The sequence below is a fragment of the Astatotilapia calliptera genome, chromosome 7 (genome assembly GCF_964374335.1).
Source record: "Astatotilapia calliptera chromosome 7, fAstCal68.1, whole genome shotgun sequence".
Classification (NCBI taxonomy): Eukaryota; Metazoa; Chordata; class Actinopteri; order Cichliformes; family Cichlidae; genus Astatotilapia; species Astatotilapia calliptera.
This window is the reverse complement of record NC_137428.1, coordinates 16,078,751-16,093,746: the sequence shown is the minus strand read 5'-3', so window position 1 is coordinate 16,093,746 and position 14,996 is coordinate 16,078,751. Positions and strand designations below refer to the sequence as shown.

Sequence of the window (14,996 nt, the reverse complement as noted above, 5' to 3'; positions counted from 1 at the left end):
GGTTAACTTGCATCCTTACTAATCACAAGCTTGACCTTTGCTGCGCTGTTTGAATACCTACATTTACTTAGGTGTCTTTTTGTTATTGTTTTCTACGACCTGGTCACATCACAAATGGCCTTCCTCGTCATTCAGTCCTGTTCGGTGTTACTACTCACACATAACGCTGAAGAAGGAGTTTCACCAGCTCTTTCTGCTGGGACGACGACGAGTAGCTTAGTAAAAAAAAAAAGTGTGTCCTTGTAACTTGGAGAATTTCAAAAGGTCATTTTATTTATTGATATATTTATTGTAATAAATAAATAGTTATCTCTTGTTGTTTAATGCCATTGCCAAAGTGACCCCTGGAATACACACGCAGTATTAGTGCTGTCGGGGTTTGTAGCACCAGGGCAAAAGGACTGAAAACAAATGTTTCAGGTTGTAGTTTCAGCTCGTAGTGTTTTCTTAGAATCCGTTCGGCTGCGGGCGTGTCAGTGATTCGGTGCCATTTCTTCCACCGAGACCGCGTTGGGCACGTTGTCGAAGCGTCCGTGATGCCCAACGCTGAATGCGTCTTTTCAAAGTGAGCCGACTGACCAAATAGTCCCTTCATATCAGCAGTGACGCAGGGTGCAGGTACGGATTGTTTTGTCTCACAAGATGAAGGAAACCTTTTCTGGTTTCAAAAAGAAGACTCCTCCCCCCCAATTTTCTCGCATGTATATGTGTAGAGAGCATAGAAGTCTCACAAACTATATATATGTATATATGCAACTATATTAACAGACTAAAATGAATATAGTGACGTATGAAGTTATTGAGGATAAAAAAAATATTTTTAACTAGATTTTGTTTCGCCCATTTTTCTGCAGTTCCTCATGTATAAAGAAAAGAGTTACAGAGTTATATATTGTTGCTAAAGAATGATGCTACAGTGCTGGCACTGCCATCTACTGAAAGACAATGAAAATACAGCCTGCATCAATTTCTAGGGACCCTGTACGCCCTTTTCATGCTCCATTTGGATCCAGTTTTTTCACCTGATAACATTTTAGTTCTTTTTTTAATCCCCCTCAGCCTTTCCTGGTGTTGTATAGCAGTGAATAGGCTTCAGTGGATGTTCTGTTTACTAAGACAAATCATGTTTTTGTAATATTTCTGTGGTTTTACATATTTCATTGCAATTCCTAAGCTGTTCACAAAACTTCCTTGTATAAAAAACCATTCTGTTCATGATTTCCATTAAGCCATGTCTCCTTAGTTATTGTTTGCTCGTCGTGGATTTCAGATATGAATGATGCAAATACATCAAAGCTGTTTTTATGTCTATTTCAAATAAATGTTTTGTACAGACATTGAAATGATGTTTTCATTGTTTTGTTTTGTTTTTACAGCAATGGCTCAGTGTGGCTTTCGGGGATCTGCATGTTTTTTTTTATTTTTATTTTTTTATTATGAGTCATTCATTGATTGTGTAAATTCTGTCTTCATCATTTTTACTTTTTCTGATCTGACGATACATTACTTTAAAGAGCTCTAGTCTCACGGGTCATTCACTAAAGTTGTGCTGTTTCCTAAACACCCAGTGCAAGCCGTTTCATTAACAAGCTCAAAAAGTAAGGCGTTAAAGATCGGTGTAACTGGCAGCGAACTGTGTGTAACAAACAGTAAATACATTTTTGCACTTGATTTAAACATTATCTTCCCGATACTGCGCCATACTTTGTGCCTTGACAAAGGAAATACGTATGCACCGGGGTCAGTGGCAAAAAGTTCCCACCTCTTACTGCACTCTTTTTGTAAATACCCTCAGTCCTTTTTATTTAACCCAAAATTCACCCTATGTTGGTGAATCAGGCTCATAATGTCACAACTTAAAATTTTTATGTTACATTTTTCAAGTCATAATACAGCATTTACATATAAATCCTGGCTTCAGACTATGGTCACCTAGCACACTCTGGCAAACAATTACCAGTATTTCAGCTTACAAGCATCGTGTGCTTCCCCCTCATCATGCTTCCAGAGGACAGCCAATCAGAAGAAAGTGGGCTTTTAGCCCTCTGGAGTCTATACGTCTGTAATTTAGGATGACCTAGCAGCAAGACGCAGCTGCTGAGTGTCAAAAGTGTTGATTTCAAACTATGTTAGAATTAAAATCTAGTACAATCTAGTTATGTGGATTTTATCAATAGTGTGATGCATGTAAGTCCTAAACACTTTTATTTTAAAATAAAGCGCTAGACATGACCCTGGAGGTAGCCCTCTTTAAATACTACATTGACTGAATATGATCAGCCTGAATTTATGCATTATCATTAACTCATTAATCCAAAATAGAAATGTTTGTAGTCATCATGCAGCAGTGAAACAACATGATAGTTATTTTTTATGGACAGTTTGACTAGGAGATACACAACACCATTAAAGACGCCCGACCATTAAGGTGTTTCATTTCGCCAACCAGGTGAGAGTGAAATAGAAATACAGTACTTAAAAGACATTAAGGTTTTCTTAGTCATGTACAGATGTTAAGGCCGATATTAAATCTTTTTCTTGTTGTAATCACGCCTCCTGTTCATAGATCTTCTTTAACACACTTTCAGTAAAAAACATGAAGGACACGCAACATTACAAATACATTTGTGAATCCTAAGACAGCGTTTACGAGCTGAGTGAGCAGTTAAAGGGGGGGGCAAATTATTATTAGAAAGGCTGTAGTTTTTAATTACTTCATTGTAGTCAAATTACTGACACTCATGGCTTTAAATTGTTTAAATTAACAAACTCGCAGTTCACAGAAAAATCTCCAAATTCAGCCAACAAATACTAGAAATATCCAGTCTAGACAATTTATACACAGTAATTGTTTTATTTTGTGTTCCCACTTTCCCAGTACATTCAATCACTACAGGTAAAATATCAAAACCACAAGTCATGTACAAAGGCTGTGGTGAAAATAAATGCTCTGTTTAGTTCTGCTAAACAGAAAGGCTGATTAATTATATTATATGAATTAGAATTACTCTGTGAAGTCTTTTATAATACATAGTGCAAACTTCAGGCCCTCTTGGCTTGTGCACAATTAAGTGCATCAAGTCAAAATGTGAACACGTTTAGGCAAATCTCTCTACATTCTTATAAGTTATATTCAGAGGTAGGAAATACATTTTTTAACCAGTAAAATTCAGGTTCACAGTATCTTCACTGTGAACTTCACTTTCTGTCCTGTTAGTTCCTCAGACTGTCAGTAATTAACTGGATATAAAGAGAAGTTTTGAATGATCCAGCATACTTGCTTTCCACTTGCTGTCCTGTGGATAAAGCTCTTGTTATTGCATACTTTTTCGTTCAGGTCCTTTGGTCACCTTGTGGATTTCACTTATTTTCAGACACTACTGATCATGTCTCTAGAAATCATCTTCAGCACCTAATCTTTTGAAGTCACTGACCCCTATTCCTTAACGTAAGTCGCAGAATATAACTGAGAAGATTTTCACGAGTGTCTCTTTTTTGTCTCTCTGCGGGAACGCCACTCTTGTAGTGAGGGTAAAAATTGTTTTGAACTCTTTTGAGAACTCCATCAAAATAATAGAAGTGTTCGTTTTCTTCATCATTACGTCGGCTGTTGTCATCGTCTCTGATAGGGTCTGTCTGCAGTTCACCTGGAACCATAGGATGCCTTGAAGCAAACATCTTTGTTCCTCCGAGTCTCTCTTTGCAGTGTTTCCAGCCAGCTTTCGTGCGATGTATTAAACCTGTGCAGAGCGGCACAGTGTCCCCTGAAATCTGTTGAGAAGATCTTTCATCAGCACCGTCATTGTTGTTCATCGTGTTATACTCAAAACAAAATGAATGCCCAAAATAGTGAGTTTAAGACATTTGAGTACATGTAAATTTTCGATGCAACGTTATTACATAAGTACAATGTAAAATCTTAAATATAATTCAATCCAGTCAAATTAAATTCACTTGACTGATATACATTCAGTTTATACAAACCACATTTTCCTCAATGATTAATTATTTAAATAAATAAATCTTTCAGTTGCATTTTACTCAAAACTATTACTTACAACTTTATCAGGGCTAATAATCATTTTTGGCCAAGTATTTTCCAACCCCATTTTTTTCTTTCAAAGGTAAACATTTACTTGGAAAATACTATATAATGCAATAAGCTATCTATTTGATGGCCTTCCTGTCCTGAAGGCTCACCTATCACTTCATTGCACTGCAAACCAAAATAAATTTGCAGGCCTTAAAAAATTTATGCAACTGAATGCCTTATTTTTCTTAAGTTGTAGAACTTAAAAGTTGAAATACTGTTGGATTAGTATGTTTAAGTACTATAATCGCAATTTTTTTTTAGTTAAGGTTACTTAGTATTCGTTCACCTCTCAAATTGGATTAACTCTAACTTTTCATTTCTGCAAATATCTGTGAATAAAATCATCATTAACCCATCAACCCACTGCACCCCTGGTGTCACTGCTTCCTCTGGCATGGAAGTAAATAAAACAAATTCTCAGCCTCTAAAAAAAAAAAAAAATTGAGCAACTCAGTACGAGATGTCGGGGGGACGACAGTAAAAGCCAACATTAATAGTTAATGGTTAAAAATAGTTAACCCTTGAACTCAAATGATTTGTTGAGTTATTAAGACATTGTTTTCTCCTGAAAAACCTGATGTTTACAATCAAACTCATGAGGCCCTATGTGAGCAATAAATTGCACAAAAATATCAGATGTAGCAAAAACAATACAAATTAAAACGTATTTGCAATTCTAGAAATTTTTCTTTGTTTAATTACTTCATGGTTCAGGCATTACAGTGTTAATCAAAAATCAAAAGGGCGAATATCTCATAGGAACTCAAAATATTTCAATTGGTTGGATTTGAAAAGAAAAGGAAATTTCAACCCCAAAATTTGGGTTTAAAATGATTGTTTTCAACATTTCTGTTTTAATATAGTATTTCATTACTCATGAAATGTAACTAATTTAAATGATAGTTATATGAATCTAACAGTCAAACGGGACATATACTTCCGCAAACATTCAACTATTTATTTAATTGAATCTTGAAGAAATACTTACTTTTGCATGCTTGTGTGTGGGCTCCACTCGTGGATGATTTTGATCTTCCTTTCTTTCAGTTTCTGTCCTGCTTTTTAAAGCTTCTTCTTCACTCTGTGCGTCTTTCAGAAATTTGGTTCGATTTTCTAGGACGTCTTCTCTCATCCTGAGGCTCGAGAATGGCTTCACGGTCGTTGCTTGCGTAGTTTCTGTTTCATTCTTCAAAAATCCTGGCTCAGTGTGTGCCTCGGGCTCTGGACTCGCTCCAGTTGTTGGTCTCCTCTCTGCGCTTGGCTGTCCATCATCTTTGTGTGTGCTGCTTTGAGTGATGACTTCCGTACTTATTGTTGTGTCTTTAATCTTTGTGTTTGCTGTAGTTGTGTCTGTTATGTGTTCTGTTGTTATCATTTTGAGCGGGCGAGGTGAGGGTACGACTGTCTCCTCTGGTTTCAGATTTCCTTCGTGTTCAGTGTGGTTTATTCTTGTTGTTTCATCGTATATATTAGTTGTTTGTGAGTTCTCTGGTTTTTCTGTGGTTTCCTTGACTTGTTCCTTTATAGTTTTTCCACGTTTCACTGCTTTCCTATCTAAGCTCTCTATTACGAAGATTTCTAATAAACATATTCTTCCTTTCAAACATTTACATTTTGAGTCGTATTGTTTAATAGCGATGTCCTTTAAAGCTTTAGTGATGGGTGGCAGGTCACCCAGCTCAGGAATATTCACTTTCCATCTAAAGTCTGTGTTGGAAATAAGCTTTCTTTCAGATCTTGGATCCGTTTGTATCTCCATCACTGCTTCTGGCAGGAAAAACATGATTAAGGCTTCTTCTCCCACATCAGACAGCATTTGTTTTTCATTGAAATCATGAATATCTGTTTTATGCGTGGAGCGTGTTCGTAGGACGTATGCAAATCTCTTTTGGTTTCCATTTTCCATAGGATTCATATTTTGTTCTGCTTTACTCTCTCCTACTGGGTGTCTGAGCTCTGGTTGTTTTGTGATCATTTTCCAGCTAAATAATTCATTATTATCATCCTGAGTGGGCCTCGTCTTATTCAGTGGTCTATTTCTGAATCCTTTCTTCTCCTTCGATACTAAGAGGGGTTGCCTCGTAACATCAAATCCACCATCATCCACACCAGATGCTGCTTTTAAAGAAAGTTGTTTCTGAAAACTTCTTTGGTTAGTGGAGTCTTCATTCAAGTTCAAAAGTTGCTTTTGCTTCACTAGAATGTTTTCATGTCCTTGTGTCTTTAACTGTGACACATCTGACGTTTTCCTTGAAGAGGTGCCAGAGTGCAGAGTAGCTGCATGGAAAATGTCACGTTGACCGACTGAAGCTCTCAGAGATCCTCTTTGATTGTGCTGCATGAGAATTTTAATGTCCTTTGGTGCATTTAGTTTTGTCTGTAGTGGTTCAGACTCTTCCTTTGAGGTCCTCCTGATGTTCATTTCTGCAATTTCACTAAGTTTTGGACAGCAGGAAACAATCATAATTGTAGTCACACAGATTTGCTCCATCTGCATTTTCTGCAAATGAGCAGTGACGGTGGCTGCCCAGCCCTCGGGTTTCTCCAGTAAGAGAGCCTGAAGGTTTTGTCCTGAGACAATGGAGCGGTGGAGCACTAACAATGAAGGTCTAGAATCAGGGCTATCTTTAATTATATCCATGGCAATGTGACTGGTTTGACTAACAGTCTTAGTTCTTGGAGTATCGCTAATATGAAACAGGGCTGTGTTTGACTTCATCGTGAAAGCTGGAACAAGTTTTCTTTCACCACAATGAAGAATGGCCTAAAGTGACAAGAGAGGAAGACTGAATTAGTTATAAAAATGTTTCCAGATAAATGCGTGAGCCATAAAAACAACTTCCATCACCATGACTGCAGTCCAGATGGAAATATCCATCTTGGAGACTTGGACACTTTGGGCACTTGTTCTTCTGAATGAGACTTTGTTAGTGAGGGGCAACTCTGACAGACCGCAAACACTGCACACGCATAGAACAATTACCATGTCGGATCAAATAAGACTTGAAAATGTAAGCTGCTCAAAAAAGTAACACTTTTTGATCAGAGTATAGCATTAAGACAGTACATACGTAGCAGAGGGGGTTGTTGTTTCAGCTGCTTTTGGAGTTAATGAAACAGATGCACTAAAGGGGCAACAATGACACAACCCCCAACACAGGAATGGTTTTACAGACGGAAGCCACTGACATTTTTTTCCTTTTCATCTTTTCCAACAGTTTTTTCTCTAGTTTTGCATTTGGCCAGGGTCAGTGTCACTACTGGTAGCATGACGCGATACCTGGACCCTACAGGGGTTGCACAGGTAGTCCTAATCCTCCAGGATGGCTCATGAGTATGTGCCACTGCCAGAATGTTTGCTGTCTTTTTTACTTTGATTTCTGAGGTGTCTTTGAAGTCAACCCTCACTAGTTTGATTATTTTCTTTTCCAACAAACTGTCATGGGCTTGTTGTGTGGCAGTCAGTGAGAGGACCAAAAATAAAGGACCTGGCAGACAGGCTTAACTTAAGGCAAATGGCTGATTGAACAATATAAGAAGCAGAGCTGAACTGGAGTAAACTAACTGAAACCACAAACCTTGAGTAACAGACATGACAAGGAACAGATGAAAACTAAGGACCTAATTACACAGGATCACGAGAGGATGGGCAACAGGTGGAAAACACAGCTGAAACAAAATCTGACTGACCAAACAGAGGAAGCAAAGTTAAACGTAATGCACATGAGACTAGGGACTGTCAAAATAAAACAGGAAGTAACAAGCACTCAGAGAGTCACGTGACATGCCAAAACATGTAAACTTGACACTTGGACAGGGGATAATAGATATGGAAACAGACCGGGGAGAGAAAACAGACTGGACCAAGTCCATAACAGCATAGAAATCTACCATGATTTTTTTCCTCACTGAGATCTGCTTTCTTTACCATAAAGTGCATTTGTGTTTTTTGCAGCACTGCAAACACACAAATATGCTCCAAGCACACGCCCGACTGTGCAGCACATCCATTGTTAACTGAGCAAGTAGAGGGAGAACAACTGTTCGAACTGTTCTTCCATGAAATCTATTTTTAATATGCCTGTTTAACCCAGTTGGTCACAAATTGTGGGGCAGGCCCCACTGGTGGGTTAGATGGAGCACACATAAGGAGGCAAAAAATATTAAATAAGATTAATTAAATTTGAAGGGGAAATAAACCAACAAGCATTTATTTATGTAAACCTCAGTTTGGAACATTTTTATTGTAAATGGTCGAGTGGCGTTACGAGTAAAATTTTGACATCTGAAGTGGGGCACACGTCTTCTATTTGATAAATGTGCAGATTCTCTGGAGTAAATATTAAAATCACATGCTGAGTCTGTCACGGTGTCACGCTTAGTTAAAAGCATTACCCGAAAAGGCTTTTTCTCTCTAATAAATATTGTTATCTGGCACAAAAACACGCCACATGTCAGATATTCTTATTATCAGCAGCATGAAATGGGTGTAAAAATAAAGCAGCTTGTGACTGAGTCATCAGCTTCGTGCTTTTTAGGTAGTGTAATGTGGGAGACTCTTGGCTGCTTTGCAAAATGTGACATTCCCACCTGGTATGCTGATAATTCATGCACAGAGGAGCAGCATAAGAGGGAACATGTATAAATTAAAAACAAATACAGTTGATGGTGGGAGTAGTTTTCCTAATGAAGAACAAGACATAAAAAGGAAACCTTTTTTTAACAGCATTACTGAATAAAATAAGCATACCAATACAGGAATCTGGTCCCTTTGCATTATTCTTCTCAAGTCTTTGAAAGACAGAGTGTGTCCATGGTCACTGTGGACTGTGAACGGCCAGCAGAAGGAGTAGCTCCTCTGTTTGTGTAGCAAAACAGCATACATGTAGTTTCTTTTGAAGCATGTAGACTCAGTTTGGCTCCGAAGTATCTTCAGCCCTTTGGGAGCCATCTGTCCACCGAGGATCAGTTTTCTGCACAAAGTCCAGCTGAAGTAATCCATAACCCAGTTCCCGTCTCCTGGGGGAGTCAGGTCAGAGACGAGCAGAGACAGCAGCAGCCAGGGCCTCATTGTGCTGAAAATAAGTGCTGGAAGGCAGCCTGAAGCCAGCAGTTATGCTTTTATCTTTCCTGCATTTCTCTACTTTGTGTATGCAAAACACAGAGCAAATAAAAGATTCTGTTCTGTCTCTAACAATAGGCTGTAATTACACAAAGGCAAGTTTTCATCGTCTCACACTTGTAGAAGTGTCAGGTTATTAAACCTTAGTGGAAACTGTAAGCAGTTCTGTAGTTTCACAAATAAAGTGGTGCTGGCTATTTTTGCATATATGCACTCAGATAGATGTAATACTCTTTGTTATATGTATCGTTATATCTACCACATTGCAGCAATAGAGGTCTGAGGATAAGTCTGTTATTCTAGATTTCTTCCAGTGTTCAAAGCCCACTGTGAAGTAAACCTACTGTTTATTTCTCTGCATCTAAGACCTGACAGAACTAATTCCTGTGCAGTGCCAGCCTACATCGTTCTCCTACTTTCGTCATTCTACTTTTGGACTAGACTAAAATGTTAAGTGGAACTTGTGATTGCTATTGCATAATTGTCGTTTAGTTTACATTTTTCACATAAAAAAAGCTGAAAAAGCTTTTTTTTTGTATGTGCCACTTTAGTCTTGGATTATGAAAACATTACACCCGGTGCTTCTAATCTTTAAAAGCATACAGTACGTTACCTCATGTTCATGTCTTTTCATCTTTTTGCATATTATCAGACTTTGTCCGTAAGACACGCACAGCTCAGGTGAGCAGCTACAGTAACAGCTCATTATTGTCACCTGTCCTTCACTGAATCAGCAGGTAAGAACTCAGTCTATATTTGATTTGCTTAAGAAACTGCAGAGGATAGCTTATTTTGGTGCCTAAATTGAAAGCACTTGAGCATTTTTAAATGTATGAAGTTAAAACAGTTAAAGCATTCCTGGCTGTCATACCAGAGATAGTGAAATAAGCGTAAGTGAAGAGACATATCATAGAGACTCAGAGTGCAATAAAGAACTACAGTTAGAATAATTGTCAAACTGTTATGTTTAAACAGTTATTGTGAAAGGAAAAAAAATATTATTATATCCATCTTAATAAGGTCGCATAGATGTGCAAATTTTGATAGACTTAGGGTTAGGTTTATTTTTTTTTTCTTGTAAGCTAGTAAGGGAGAACAGTCTTTATTGTGTTTATATTGGTAAAATAAAAAGAGGAGAGCATCAGTCATGGATGTCACAATGAATAAAGATGTAAAAATGTCAAGATTAATCCACTCCATAATACCAACAATACTAAAATGTCATTACCTAGTGCTTCAGTTACTTAGAGCATAATATTTTATTAGGTTCCTGTAAGAACTTGACCTATTTCTGGTGTGTCTATCTTTAATTATGTGTAGGCAAATATAATTACATTCTAATTTCGAATAAAATACATTTAAATTCTGTTTAATTACAGGGGAATTGTGGTCTTGGTCATGGGACATATTGTGAAGTGTTAAAGTATTATGAAGTTTTTGATCACAAGCTTAATTTGTTTAAAAAAAACATATTTAGGAACAAAAATGAAATATAAAGAATGAAATATGGATCAATACTCCCCACACATGTGGGTTTTTAGATAATGAGATGCTCAGAATTTAAGCAATATGTCTGTCTCAGCTTCCACTCAGCCTCCTGACTAATCACACCTTTGGAAAAATGGGCAACATCAGCACTGCGTGTCAGTTGAGCAACAACAGCAAGAGGAACGTTCGAGTGTTCATCACAGGGAAGGCTGTGGAGATTGATGCCTTCATCGTTTCCCAGTCTGATGACGATGCCGATAAGGAGACGACTCCCTCCGTGGTGAAGTTCACCTTCAAGAAAGACATCGACTGCATCCGTGTGCTGGCATCCGAGACCAAGGAGGTGCCCTGGAGCCCTCAGCACTTTCTGTCTGTCCTCGTGGAGGATGAAGACGATGAAAAAATTTGTTCTAAACAAATCATTCTAAGCAAGGCGTTGAGCGCTCCGGTCGCCGTGCTGCTTTATGACGTGTAGACTTCTATTCATTACCGTCTGCACGCATACAGATAATGGCTTAAATGCAGAATTGTCATGTTGTTGTCACAAGAAAGTCAAATTGAATAAAGAAAATATCAAATTCTGCTGTTAACACGTCTCTTGTGATGCCTTCAATAAAAATGCCACTCAGCTTCATACTCTTCTGGCCTTTTGTCATTGCAAAGGAAGATGAGCTCATTTTGTGTCAGTCTGCTTGCATGACTGGTCCTCTGTGATCATCTGCTTCAGTCCAAGCCGCAGGATCGTTTCTACACTGCAAAGGCTTTATTCATTTTGGAGTCCCATGCTAATTAAAATGGCATGTCACACACTCTGTCACAGTCATATTGGTTTTTTTTAATTTGTTTCAGTCAACAAGTTCAAGTTCTAAAAGTGCACAAATATCAACATGTTTTAGATGCTGGGTGTTATAAATAACAAGTAGCTCTTGACTGTATACTTGCTTGATGATGCATCATAAATCATTCTCAACTCGAAGACGTTAATTATTGTGCTTGTGATTTGCTGCAAAAAGAAAACAAAAGTGAGTTCAAATTGTATGGCAACTGATTCGACATCAGTTCATGTGAGTAAAGTGTTCACAGAAAAAACTGAAACAAGTTCTCAGCCGTGGAGAAGTAATTCCCAGAATGCATTTCCTCCTTATACCCAGCAGGCCCAGTCTCTGTTCCTTCCCTCCCTCTCGCTCTGCCCTTCTCTTTTCCTGTCAGGCTTCCATCATCTCATTGCTGCTTTGTACTGTCTCTTACCTCCATTTTCTGCTGAATTGCTGTCACTCCTGTGATGTCTACTTTCTACGTTTTGTCCTCTTTTCCTAGTTTCTCTATGGTGTGTGTGGCAGTCAGGGTGCCATTGTCTACCCTGTAGAGGTCTGTGTGTCCCTCCATGGATATGCCTCTCCAGACAATCACTGATCCCATCACCAAACCAAACTGGTCATGCTGAATAATGTTATTGGCAGCATAACGTTCTCCACGGCTTCAACAGAGTTTTTCAAGTCTGTCACATGTTCAGGGTAAACCTGCTCTCATCTGTGAAAAGCACAGAGCACCAGTGGTAGACCTGCCAATTCTGGTATTCTGTGGTAAGTCAGACTTCATAGTGCCCAGCAGTGAGCACGGGGCCCAGCAGAGGAAGGGGGCTCTCAGGCCACCCTCATGAAGTCTGTTTGTGACTGTTTGTCAGAGAGATTCACACCACTGTCCTGCTCATCAGATCATTTCGTAGCTCGGGCAGAGCTCATTCTGTTCCTTCTTGCGCAAAGGAGCAGATAGCACTCCTGCTGGTGGGTTAAGGACCTTCTATCCAGCAGAGTCCTAGAGTAACTGCCTGTCTCCTGGAATCTCGCCCATGCTTTTGAGACTGTTAAGAGACATATCAAAACTTCTGGCTATTCTGTATTGATCTGGCATCCTTTTTTTTCTTTTTTTTTTCTTTTTGCCTGTCCTGTTTGGCTCTTTTGCCATCAGAATTGTTGTCTAAAGGCAAAGAAAGATGCCCAACGGATTTACTTTACCAAATTGACCATCCCAGCCTTGCCGTAATGGTCCATTTGATTCACCTTTTATTGTTATTTTTATTTTCACTTGCTGAATACGGGACAGACTTGACTGGGGGAAAGAAGGGGAGAAAGAAAGAGAAACAGCTGAGAAGAGGGACGGGGGAGAAGGGCAAAAGACAAAAACCAACAGAATGAGCAGAAAAAAAAGAAAAAAAGAAAAACAAATGCATATATCAATCACCTGGATCACCTGCTGAGAAAGAAAAAAGAAAACAAGCAGAAGAGAACAAGAGTAATAGAATAAACAACATCACAATGATATATGGGAATATGACAGTAAATACTAAATATTAAACATTATTGTGCAGCACATAAGATCAACAGAACACAGTGTGCTTTGAGGTAGGAGCCAAAAAGGGTGTAGTTTGTGGGTGTGATCACCCGTGTGTACACCTGTCAGCATGGACGCGCTTGTTTTGTTTTTTTAAAGGTTCCTTCATGTAATGATCTGCTAGAGGGTGTGGGGGGCCACAGCCCCGTCCTCCAGGGCATGAAGCAGGTATGGAGGAGATCAAAACTCCAGACATCCAGAGGCCCCCAGAACACAAGAGACCAAGGAAGACCAACAGAGGGGCAGCCGCGCCACTGTCCCAGAAAGAGCTGAGGAGAGTCCCAGATGAGGGCTCACTCAGCAGCCGCGGAGCAGAAGCCAGGGGGAGTTGCAGTGACGCGCCCGTGAGCTCCGCCGGCAGCCAGCCGTGCCTGAGTGACCGAGCCCCAGGCCGAGAGGCCGGGGGCACCCCACCTCCGAAGTGGCCCGAGCGAGCCCCAGGCTCCAGGCCCCGATAAGCGGCCGCCAAGGAGTGAGCCGGTGTGTACCTGGATGCCCATCCCCAGACACAAAGAACCACCAACGCACCGATGTCTGAGGGGGTCCGCCACTGGCAGGGGAAGTGGTGGTAGGGGGAGATAGGCCTCCAAACCTTGGAGGGCCTGAGATGTCCCCAGAGAGGTGGCGCCTGACACCCAACCTGACATATAGACACAGACATACAGGCACACACAGATACAAACATCCATTCCCACCCTCATGCTCTCATATGCACTTACTCCACACTCAACCAACGTGGAGACAGACATATAGAGACGTTGTACACACGATCACACTCCCCAAGCGTACTCTACAAACCGGGTCTAGGTACCCCCGCCCCTGGAGGGGGGAACTGCACCCAGACCCAGGTGGTGTTACCCTTTTCCCTGCGGTGGGGGGAGGCAGACCGCCCCGACTCCGCAGCAGCAGGGAGGCCCCACACTCCAGACCGCAGTCGGACAGCCAACTCCTCCTCCTAGTCCTAGCCCCCCCACTCCAGCAGGCCGCAGAGAACGGAGGTGAGAGAAGACTCCGAACCTCCCTCCACCCGCTCATTGTAATGTTGATGCATGTGTGTTCTAAGGTGCATTTAAAACCCAGGAGGGCTTGGAGCTACCTGCCAGAGAGCAGCAGGTAAGCGCATGGTCCCTCCTGCTAGCCCTCAATGTTTACGTGTATTTAAAATTGAGAGGTGGGCAACGACCCCAGGGGTGAGGTGTACACCCTGATGGTAATTTGGACTCCGTGATTGTGCCCTATATGATCCTATATGTATGTGTAATGAGAGTGTGAATAATGTGAATGTCTAAGTTGTGGGATAAAATTGAGGCAGAGGCAGCCAGAAGGGGACAGAGGGGGGGGGGGGGGGGGTAGCCTCCTCTGCACCCTGGTGACATACCCCTACTCCAAGGTCCTGCATATGTGGGTGGTTGTGGTGGAGCGGGAAGAGGGAGGCAGCTGGAGATGTGGAGGGAAGGAAGGGAGGGGCAAGTGACCCCTCCCTGGGGCCAGCTCCCCCGCTGACCCCAGTAGGCACCCCCATACTCCGCGACCCGCCAGGGAAAGGGGGCCCAGGCCCATCCAGACCGGGGCCCAGTGCAGCAGCGCCTCCCGGCCCCACAGAGCCCGGGACAGTCCACCCAACCCCACCACAGAGAAAACTGCACCCACCCCACCATCCATTCATCTTCCAGACTACATAAGACAATAAACACCCAGGCTGAGATCTTCCTCCACCTCTCCTGTATCTCCCCCTCCTGCAGAGAGAGCTCCTGAAGAGAGGAAAGCTCCTGCAAGATGTAACAATCTCCCCCACCAGTTGAAGAGCCCCCCAGGTGGCTCGATGCACCGGCGGCACCCTGCTCCAGGGCTGGGCCCCCATGCACCCACCCGCCCACAACCCCGGCAACACACCAACCAGGA

General features: G+C 41.2%; 1 protein-coding gene across 1 annotated transcript; it reads left to right on the top strand.

Annotated features, from left to right (window-relative positions):
- The first annotated feature begins 9,846 nt into the window (after positions 1 to 9,846).
- Positions 9,847 to 11,293, top strand: LOC145429683 (uncharacterized). The gene is made up of 2 exons (XM_080303503.1): positions 9,847 to 9,952; positions 10,798 to 11,293. Exon 2 carries the CDS (start codon positions 10,837 to 10,839, stop codon positions 11,176 to 11,178), a length of 342 nt encoding a protein of 113 aa, XP_080159629.1. The 5' UTR covers positions 9,847 to 9,952; positions 10,798 to 10,836; the 3' UTR covers positions 11,179 to 11,293.
- The last annotated feature ends 3,703 nt before the right edge of the window (positions 11,294 to 14,996 follow it).